This window comes from Macrobrachium nipponense, chromosome 21 (assembly GCF_015104395.2).
Source record: "Macrobrachium nipponense isolate FS-2020 chromosome 21, ASM1510439v2, whole genome shotgun sequence".
Lineage (NCBI taxonomy): Eukaryota > Metazoa > Arthropoda > Malacostraca > Decapoda > Palaemonidae > Macrobrachium > Macrobrachium nipponense.
The window spans coordinates 3507287-3518827 of NC_087212.1; the positions used below are offsets into that span (position 1 = coordinate 3507287).

Here is an 11541-nt window from a genome sequence, read left to right on the forward strand (position 1 = left end):
TGATTGTGTATGGTATATGTATGTATAAATTTTTTAATCTTGTTTGCACACTCGAAATGCGAAGTTATAATTTTTATGGCGGATATCAGTTTTAACCATAGTTTTAAAATCACCTTTATTTTATTTAATTTATAATATCATCAACATAAATATTCATGTCAAACCAATTTTATTATAGCGCTGAATAATCCCTATGGATACCAGTGCTTGGCTTCAAGGCTAAATTTCATATTCCATTAATTCCATATTCCATATGATCCCAAGGTTTTTATTTGTATGATCTTGTCTGTCAAAATAATAATAAAAAAAAACATATTAAAGGAAATCTTAAATGCATGCAGTGTGTTCTTGCGGTCACTTCGAGAAAGAGGAGAAGGAGGTTACTGGTTCATGTCCACTCAAGGGAGGGGGAGGGGCCGGTTTGGGTTTGGTGGGGGGTCGATTGAAGGGAGGGGCTGGTGGGGTGGCCCAGCCCTCCCAGTCAGTAATGAGGGGAATGAGTCGGAAGTGAGAGGCGGGACACAGGCCTCCTATATAAACACCACTTTGAACTGGAGTAAGCATTCTACTCGACCGATCGACATCGTAAACATGATTTCGGTAAGGAGGTCAACAGTTTTAATATATATATATATATATATATATATATATATATATATATATATCTATATGATATATATATATATATATAGAGAGAGATAGGGGGAGAGAGAGAGAGAGAGAGAGAGAGAAGAGAGAGATTCGTTGGATAAACGTTTTGCCAGAATTGACACTGGTTTTGTAGCTTGCTTCGATTAAATGTAACTTGAAAGAGGTTATCCCAAAAATATGCTACAGTTAGAATTATTCAAGAAACATGCTATTGATAGTTACTCAGCAAAAGAATCTAAAGGATAAATGACATCTGAAAACATTTTTTGTGGTGATGGTGGTGTATATCCTCGTAGATCATTAAATAAGTTTCTGTTTCTTTGTCCTCCAAGAAACTGCTTGTGTGTTTGTTATTAGGAGCAGTCAATGCTGTCCCTCAGGGGTATGGGGCCCCTCCCCCTCCATCCTACAGCGCACCCGGTGGTCCCTCGGGTCCCGTGGTTCCTATTCTCGTCGACGTTCGCGAGGGACCTGATGCTGCTGGGGTCTACAACTTCAACTTCGAAACTGGGGATGGCATCAGCCGTCATGAGCAAGGCGCCCCTCAGGGGCCCGAAGGAGCAGTGGCTGCCCAGGGAGGCTGGAGGTAAGGACAAGTATTTATTCAGTGATTTCAGTTAGATATTATACTGAATATATTGCCCTGAATATATAAAAAAAATGGCTTCTGATAAAGACAATACTTAGATATTTATTTTTCTTTTATCTTTCCAGCTTCACCTTCCCCGACGGCACCCCGGGAGTCTTCAACTTCGTAGCTGATGGCAGTGGGTACCGCGTCGAGTCTGACCTCCTGCCCACTCCCCACCCCCTCCCAGCCCACGCCATCGCCCAGATCGAATTCGCTGCTCAGCAGGCCGCTGCTGAAGCTGCGGGAGGAGCCCGTCCTCAGTACAGTGCTCCACCTCCAGCTCCTAGTCAGGGCTACAGCTTTTAAGCCTGAGCTCTATCCCAGCCATTCTTGACTGAGGGAATCGGCATTATTCTCTCGTGACCACTTTTTGTCCTATGTATATGCTTATTTATAGTTCCTGTTGATATCTCGTTTGTAAATAAAGGTTTACTACTTGAATTTCCGTTTCATATCTCCTTTCACACCAAGACCAACAGGATCCTAGATCCTTTTTTGTAGTAGAAATGGATGAAGGGTTCCTCCTAAGACCCTTTTTCAAATAGAAAATGGATTAGAAAATGGATTCGGGGTTTCTGAGACTCCTATTATTAATAGGAAATGGATTAGGGGTTCTTGAGACACTTTTTTCTAATAGAAAATGGATTAGGGGTTTATGAAAAATGAATTAGGGTTTCCTGAGACCCTATTTCTTATAGAAAATGGATTCGGGGTTCCTGAATTAACTAGCGTGTGTGTCTGACATTATCCTAATAATATTTTTCATTAACTGAAGATTTCTTAGCATCGCTTTACATCTGGAAGAAGGACGTGGGCTTCTTTTTATAGAAACATTTTGACTCGACAGCTTTTCTAAGATTTTTTTTTATGTATATTTCAATTTAAACACGTTATAGGGATTGCATTGCATTATATTAGTTACTTTGACTACTCCAAAACATATACTACTTTGTCATTTTATTATAAAAGATAGTTAAACGTATTTTTTGAAGTATTTTTTTCCCTCAGCAGGACACCTATCTTCCTTAGTTAAAATTCGTGAGGTTAGGTTCCACCTGTGGTGGTTTCAATAGGATTTTCAACACTTCCTTAGTATGGTGAGGAACGTTCCAAGTGAAAGAAAAGACAATGATGACTCCCATATGCATTCTTCAGTACTATATATACACACGGAGGACTCACCAGCCACCCAGGAATTCCTCCCTGTACCTCCCCTTGCGCACTAAGCTATTCGCATCTCTGTTACCCGTTGCATTTTATTTCTAAGATGTTCAAGCCACACATAACCAAACCAGCTGAAAAACATGTAGTTTCATCATTTCACATATAACAACCTTTTTACCACTCGTACACATCACCACGCATCTCACCTTGAATTTTTCTGATACCATAATTGCTATGTAAGCATTTCATAAACGTTACCCTTATACAAAGGAACAACTATTCCTCTCGCCTATTCCTGTTGAACCTTTCCCTCATCCATACATACCTTGCACACCTTGGTCAGCCAGTTTTCTCACAGTTGCACTGCGGCATCTTACTAGTAATCCCATAAGCTGGTGTCCTTCCATTTTTCTGTACATCCTCAATGTTAACTTCTTCAACCCTTTCCACTCATTCAACTCTGCCATTTCTCTATAGTTCACAAATATAGATCCTCATTGAACTCCATCTTTATCAAACAGCGTCTTTCCTTTGGAACTTTTTTCGCAGTAGGCCCTACAAACTACTTTTATGTTGTTGTAGTTGTTGTTCTTGTTCTTGTTGGAGGTAGGAAAGCCCTATGGAAGAGCTGAAAAAGGTGTATCGCGTGCAGTTAAATGTACAGGAATTTTAGGATAGGATATGTATGATTTATGTATTAGAATTAAAATATGAAAATTGAATAATATGCATATTAAACAGTACAGAACAATAATTTCTAATGAAATATAGCTTATTTATTTTAATTTTCGCTGGTGAAACAATGCCATATTTGACCATAGATTTTAGCAGGTGCTCTGAGTAACCTGGAGGTCGGATTACGCCTTGTATTTTTTTATATTTTTATTTTGTGATCCTTCCGCTCATCAACCTTCTTCATTGCATTTACATTTTGAATATCATGTACGTATCACTATATTATTTTTATAATTACACACACACACACACACACAGGAAACCAGATCATCAAGTTCGAATCTCCGGGTGAGATGCATTTATGCATTACAGTTCCCCTTTTGTGCAAATTATTCCCAAGATATAATGATTTCAATATGAAGTGACATATGTGGTTTGATATCTGTAATTATTAATTTTTCAATATCTGATGACTAGAGATTAGGTTCGTTTTATATTTGAATATAGATAGTGGATTTGTCTTAGCTGTATGTTATTTCTCATTGAAGGGTTAAAGAAAGGTATACATCGTAATTAATTGTTTGTGAAAAGGTTGGATATTGATTACGTCAAAATCAAAAAAATGCCGGAAGTTTGCTGGCAATGAACTGATCATGTTTCTGCCTATACCACTTTGTAGTGGCTATTTTTCAATATGTTTATTAGAAAAGTGCTGGAGTCTTCATGATTTTACAATTCTTCTTTTCTCTCTGACGAAAGTATTCAATCAAATTCGGATTGCTGAAGAGTGGTTTATAAAAAAACAAGTTGAATTATGCGTCGTTTAGATAAAATACGCTTGAATGCAGTCCGATTTTTCGAATGAACCATCGTCATACAAAAGATACTTTTGTAGCTTGAAAAGGAAAAATTTTGTAACCTTATATAAGAATGTGAGCTCTCTCTCTCTCTCTCTCTCTCTCTCTCTCTCAAATACACTTGGAAATCCAAAAAAAAGACTTTGCCTAAGGATGTGAGCTAAATTCTCTCTCTCTCTCTCTCTCTCTCTCTCTCTCTCTCTCTCTCTCTCTCACTCTCTCTCTCTCTCAAATACACTTGGAAATCCAAAAAAAAGACTTTACCTAAGGATATGAGCTAAATCTCTCTCTCTCTCTCTCTCTCTCTCTCTCTCTCTCTCTCTCTCTCTCTCTCAGACACAAAATGAATAATTATGATGAAGGAAGATCAAATATTATGGAAAAGTTGGATTTTTTAATGTCAGAATTTCTGGAAATGAAAAAAAGAACAACATACCAGAGGAAAGAGACATGGGAAATCCTTATTACTACAATATTAAATGAAGGAGAAAACACGCAAACCATCATAGTGATGAATGCGCAGGGTTTAGTTACGAGTAACTCAAAAAGAAAAATAGAGTACTTAGAAAGAACTAACCAAAATGAAAAGAAAATAGATATAATGAATATAAGTGAAACCTGGTATTCCCAAGAGACTGGGAATGATGATCAAATAAAAGGGTTCCAAACTTATAGATCAGATAGAAAAAATAGGAATCAAGGGGGAACCGCAATATATGGGAAAGACAAAAAACAAGGAAAAATATATGAGAAATATAGTAACTCAGAATGTGAACTAATAGCGGTAGAATTTGAATCTGAAAAAATTGATGAACATAGTAATATATAGACCTTAATACTAAAGAGTTTGACTTAATAATTGAAAAATTGGATGATATATGTAGAAATCACAAGGACTGGACTATTCTCCTATCTGGTGACTTCAACTTTCCTTTCGTAGAATGGAAAGAACGAATAGGAGACTGTGGTTGTACTTATACATATAAAAAAGAGAGTAATAGTATGCAGAAGATAAGAGGCAATTCGAAAAGCTATTAGATATGCTACTAGAATACAACATTCAACAAATAAATCACCTGCCAACAAAAGAAAGGAAAAATACTTAGACCTAGTATTTTGTGACGAGATTGATTAGGTTAAAGTTAAAAAATAATGTTTTATATGCTCGAGTATTTCAGATCATAATGTCATAGAATAACAGTTTCATTCCAAAGCAATGAAAATAGAGATAAGCAAGAAAAGAAAAAGTGGGAAGGATATGGAAAATACAACTTTTCTCAGTAAAAATATAAAATGGTCAGAAATTAATGAAGAATTAAACAAAGATTGGGATAAACATTTCGTAAGTGTGACAATAAGGGTAAATACGGAGATATTATATAAAATATTGGAGAAAAATAGTGGATAAATATATACCGAAGAAGAAAAGTAAACATCATTCATGCATACCAAGAGACAGAAGGATCTTGTTCCAGAAAATCAGAAAGTGGAAAAAAGGTCTTGCAAAAGAAAAAAAAATGCATGGAAAGTTATAGAACTAAAAAGTAAGATAGAAAATGCAGAAACAAAAGATTATACAATCAAAAGAAATGAAAAAACGGGACTTGGAAGAAAAAACATATTAAATATCAAGCAAAAACCCCAAAACTATTATACTCATATGCGAAGAAGATGAATAAAAGAAGAATAGAAATAGGCCCTCTGAGAATTGAAGGGAGATTAACGAATGAAAAAAGGAAATTTGCAACATACTGGCAGAACGATATAAGAGAGAATTCACCCTAGAATAGATAATGAAGATAATGATATAGAAGTAAGGGACGAAATAGTGAATATTTAGCTGACATAGAAATTAATGAAGCTGATATTGTGCAGGCAATTAATGAAATTAAAAATGGAGCTGCTGCAGGGCCGGATGGAGTCCCTGCTATTTTGTTAAAGAAAGTAGTTCATTCTATCGCAAAGCCACTTGCAATATTATTAAGACAAGTGTAGATACAGGCAAGATTTATGATGAGCACAAATTAGCATATATCACCCCTACTTTCAAAAGTGGATCAAGACTAGAGGCAAGTAATTATAGGCCTGTGAGTCTAACATCACATATTATGAAAGTGTATGAAACGGGTAATGAAGAAAAACATTATGAACATTTAATAAAAAATAATTTGTTTAATATAGGACAACACGGTTCGTACCCGGAAAAAGTACACAAACCCAACTGTTAGTCCACCGTGAGAACATATTCAAAAATATGAAAAGCGGAAATGAAAACAGATGTGGTTTATCTAGACTTTGCAAAAGCTTTTGACAAAGTAGACCATAATATATTAGCAAAGAAAATTAGAAAACACAATATCGTAGATAAAGTAGGAAGATGGTTAAAAGAATTTTTACACAACAGAAAACAGATAGTTATTGCAAACGATGAGAAATCGGATGAAAACCAAGGTAATATCCGGTGTGCCACAAGGTACGGTGCTAGCTGCAATATTGTTTGTTATTATGATTGAAGACATAGACAGTAATGTTAAGGATTCGGTAGTGAGTAGTTTCGCTGATGACACAAGAATAAGTAGAGAAATTACTTGTGATGAAGATAGGAACGCTCTACAAAGAGACCTTAACAAAGTATATGATTGGGCAGAGGTAAATAGGATGGTATTTAACTCTGATAAATTTGAATCAATAATTATGGAGACAGAGAAGGAAAGCTATATGCATATAGGGGACCTAATAATGAGACAATCACAAATAAGGAAGCAGTTAAAGACCTTGGTGTGATGATGAATAGGAAACTTTATGTATGCATGATCAAATAGCCATTCTGTTGGCAAATGTAAAGCAAAAATGGGAATGTTGTTACGCACTTCAAAACAAGAAAGCTGAACACATGATTATGCTTTATAAAACATATGTTCGTAGTCCACTTGAATATTGCAATATGATATGGTACCCACTATCAAAAGGATATTGCACAAATAGAGAGTGTACAAAGGTCCTTTACAGCTATAAGAAGTAGAAGTTAAGGACCTAGACTACTGGGAAAGACTACAATCCTTAAAATTATATAGTCTAGAAAGGAGAAGAGAACGCTACATGATAATTCAGGCATGGAAACAGATAAGGAAGGAATAACAGAAAAATATCATGGAACTAAAAATATCAGAAAGAACAAGCAGAGGTAGATTAATAGTGCCCAAAACTATACCAGGAAAAATAATGAAAGCACACAGAACATTAATCCACTACGCACCAGCATCGATAATGCAGCGTCTTTTCAATGCGTTACCAGCTCATCTGAGGAATATCACAGGTAGTGAGCGTAGATGTGTTTAAGAATAAGCTCGACAAATATCTAAACTGCATCCCAGACCATCCAAGATTGGAAGATGCAAAATATGCCGGAAGATGTACTAGCAACTCTCTGGTAGACATTAGAGGCGCCTCACACTGAGGGACCTGGGGCAACCCGAACGAACTGTAAGGTCTGTAAGGTAAGGTCTCTTTCAGAAGAAGAAGAAGAAGAATTAAAAATGTTGAAATTGATAACTGTTGCTTGCATTCCAGTGAGCAAATATATAATTGCATGCACCTCAAACTGTCCTGCTTTTTTCTACACAGTGTCAACGAAAATTAGGAATAAATATTTTGAAGGATCAGCGAATGTAAGATATATTTTAAATGCTAGCCATTTCAGCTGACGCTTAAGATATATTTTAAATGCTAGCCATTTAAGTTGACGCCTTCGGTGAGATGACCCAAATAATTGTGTTTGGGTTTGTGCTTATGGGGTTGTAAATGCGCGGTTGGCATCGCCAGTGACCTGGGAATGAAGTTGAGCGAGAGAAGGGGCACTAAGGGCACTGCCCAACCAGGCCCCCCTTTTAAATCGAGGCCGAGGGTGTGATTTAATTTCCACACGAATTATTTTCCCCTTCAGCTGTCAACTGCTTCATGGGATATTTACCAGATGATTTAGGCATCCTCCTGTTCTCTCTCTCTCTCTCTCTCTCTCTCTCCCCTCTCTCGTCTAGGCCCTGATACCATAGATCTGACTGATATAGATTACATCTCTCTCTCTCTCTTCTCGTCTAGGCCCTGTTACCATAGGTCTGACTGATGAAATTCTTCTCTCTCTCTCTCTCTCTCTCTCTCTCTCTCTCTCTCTCTCTCTCTCTCTCTAGTAGCCATTTTGCTTGGTGAGACGTTCCCGCGCACAGTCTGATTAATCAACAGATATCACGCGTTTAACATACGTCTAGAATTTGAGAAATATCTAGAAGTGTTCGTGAACTGTCGGTGATAAGATTAGTGTGAAAATAGTAGGATAAAGCGTCTACTATGTTAGTTTATCAAGTGAAATACTGTAAATCAGACCAAGATGGCAGGAAGTTCCAACTGTGGTAAGAAATGGCGAAATTTAGCGTGTTTAGCAGATTCGCAATACGATGAGGTAGTAGGAAGGGAGCTGGCATTTGTCATCTATGAGATCAACAACAGCCCTAACCAAAAAGATACAAAAGCATTCATAGATATATTAGAAGGATATGATCCTTCAAACTGGAACAAATCAACAGAAAACATCTTGAAAATAATTGAAGAAGTTCCAAATAAAATCCAAGTGGTCATGAGACTCATAAAGAAAATATACATAATCACATATTCCGACAAAGAAAATGAAATAAGGTGAACATTGTGAATATCCTAATTGATGCAATAGGAAAAAGAATGCAAAACTGTGTAAGGTGTGGTATAGCATAGTTAATCCACAAAACCTGATCAGAAACTGCTCTACATGCAACATTCCGACGCATCCTCAATGTGCTGAAGTAATGCAAGATATGAGAAAGGATACTAGAATATTTTGCTCAACATGTCTATCATGTATAGACAATGTTATTAAATCAAGACTGAATGTACAAATAGTTGAAGATGAAGAAGAAGAGGAAGAGGAAGAAGAAGAAGGAGGAAAACGGATGAGAAGTAAACAAAAACTGAAATGACAGAAAAAATAAGGAAAACAAAGAAACAAGATAAAAGTAGGATGCAGAGATACTCATTGATACTACATATGAGGCAATCAAGCAGCATACATACAAAGAAATAATTTACGACATGACAACACAAAAGAAAATCCCAAAGAGGCTCTATCCAGATCTGCACACTGATGGGAAAGAGGAAAAAATAGACAAGAAAGACAAAGTCTGCAACCTTTTGAAAAGAGGGAATTGCAGATTTGGAGAAAGATGTTACTACAAACATCCTAAGGTATGTCACAACTATGAAATCTATGGTAAATATGCATACCTAGACGGCTATGAGGATGATTACAGAGATCTACATCCAAAAATATGCAAAAACCTAAAAGAAGGAAAAGGATGTAAGTTCAACAAAAAATGTAAATATATGCACCCTGTAGCCATGAATCAAAATCAAATAAATTATCAATCAAATAATAAAATCCAAAATAAGAAAGAAACAAAAAAAGAGAGGAACAAAGAATATCAGGTGAAGGAAAAAAGCAAGCCATCACCGCGATATGGTGTGTCAGCAAAATATTTCCAAGCTTCAGCTCCAAGATACAGCTCAAGAGATAAGAACTGTATTTATGATGCAAGAGGATATTGCAGATACGGAGAAAATTGCAGATTCAGACACAAAATGAATAATTATGATGAAGGAAGATCAAATATTATGGAAAAGTGAATTTTTTAATGTCAAAATTTCTGGAAATGAAGAAAAGAACAACATACCAGAACAGGAAAGAGACATGGGAAAATATTTATTATTACCCATATTAAATGAAGGAGGAAAACACGCAAACCATCATAGTGATGAATGCGCAGGGTTAGTTATGAGTAACTCAAAAAGAAAAATAGAGTACTTAGAAGAAACTAACCCAAACAAAAGAAAAGAAAATAGATATAATGAATATAAGTGAAACCTGGTATTCCCCATAGACTGGAATGACGATCAAATAAAAGGTTCCAAACTTGTAGATCAGATAGAAAAAATAGGAATCAGGGGGGAACGGCAATATATGGGAAAGACAAAAAACAAGGAAAAAATATAGAGAAACAAAAAAATACTAGTACTCAGAATATGAACTAATAGCGGTAGAATTTGAATCTGAAAAATAATGAACATAGTAATATATAGACCCCCTACTACTAAAGAGTTTGACATAATAATAGAAAAAAATGGGATGATATATGTAGAATCACAAGGACTGGACTATTCGCCTTTCGGAGACTTTAACTTCCTTTGCGTTAGACTGGAAAGACGAATAGGAGATTGTGGGCTGTATTTATCATATAAAAAAGAGAGTAATAGTAGTGCAGAAGATAACGGGCAATTCGAAAAGCTATTAGATATGCTACTAGAATACAACATTCAACAAAAAAATCACCTGCCAACAAGAAAGGAAAATACTTTAGACCTAGTATTTGTGAACGAGGTGAATTATGTTGAAGAAATAGTAGTTTATAATGTGAGTATTTCAGACCATAATGTCATAGAATTAACAGTCCATTCCAAAGGAAGTGAAAACAGAGATAAGCAAGAAATGAAAATGTGGGAAGGATATTGAAAATACAACTTCTACAGTAAAAATATAAAATGGTCAGAAATAATAAGAAGAATTAAACAAAGATTGGGATAACATTTTTCGTAAGTAATGAATAATAAGGGTATATGGAGGATATTATATAAAATATTAGAAAAAATAGCTGATAAATATATACCGAAGAAGAAAAGTAAACATCAGTCATGCATACCAAGAGACAGAAGGATCTTGTTCCAGAAAATCAGAAAGTGGAAAAAAAGGTCTTGCAAAAAAAAAAAAAAAAATGCATGGAAAGTTATAGAACTAAAAAGTAAGATAGAAATGCAGAATAAAAGATTATACAATCAAAAGAAAATGAAAAATGGACTTGGAAGAAAAAACCCTAGTAAATATCAAGCAAAACCCCAAACTTTTATACTCGTATGCGAAAAAGATGAATAAAAGAAGAATAGAAATAGGCCTTCTAAGAATTGAAGGGATATTAACGAATGAAAAAAAGGAAATATGCAACATATTGGCAGAACGATATATTAGAGAATTCACCCCTAGAATTGATAATGAAGATAATGATATAGAAGTAAGGGACAAAAATAGTGAATATCTAGCAGACATAGATATTAATGAAGCTGATATTGTGTAGGCTATTAGTGAAATTAAAAATGGAGCTGCTGCAGGTCCTGATGGTGTCCCTGCTATTTTGTTAAAGAAAGTAGTTCATTCTATCGCAAAGCCACTTGCAATATTATTTAAGACGAAATGTAGATACAGGCAAAATTTATGATGAGCACAAATTAGCATATATTACCCCTACTTTCAAAAGTGGATCAAGACTAGAGGCAAGTAATTATAGGCCTGTGAGTCTAACATCACATATTATGAAAGTGTATGAAAGGGTAATGAAGAAAAATATTATGAAACATTTAATAAAAATAATTTTGTTTTAATATAGGGACAACATGGTTTCGTACCTGGAAAAAGTACACAAACCCAACTGT

The 11541-nt window shown here is 35.4% G+C and overlaps 1 protein-coding gene across 1 annotated transcript; it reads left to right on the top strand.

Annotated features, from left to right (window-relative positions):
• The first annotated feature begins 530 nt into the window (after positions 1 to 530).
• LOC135197556 (cuticle protein AM1199-like) lies at positions 531 to 1723 on the top strand. The gene is made up of 3 exons (XM_064224612.1): positions 531 to 600; positions 984 to 1237; positions 1366 to 1723. Exons 1-3 carry the CDS (start codon positions 592 to 594, stop codon positions 1586 to 1588), a joined length of 486 nt encoding a protein of 161 aa, XP_064080682.1. The 5' UTR covers positions 531 to 591; the 3' UTR covers positions 1589 to 1723.
• The last annotated feature ends 9818 nt before the right edge of the window (positions 1724 to 11541 follow it).

Coding starts and splice junctions, on each gene's coding strand:
- LOC135197556 (XM_064224612.1), top strand. Junction 1,238..1,365: donor GCTGCCCAGGGAGGCTGGAG/GTAAGGACAAGT, acceptor TTATCTTTCCAG/CTTCACCTTCCCCGACGGCA.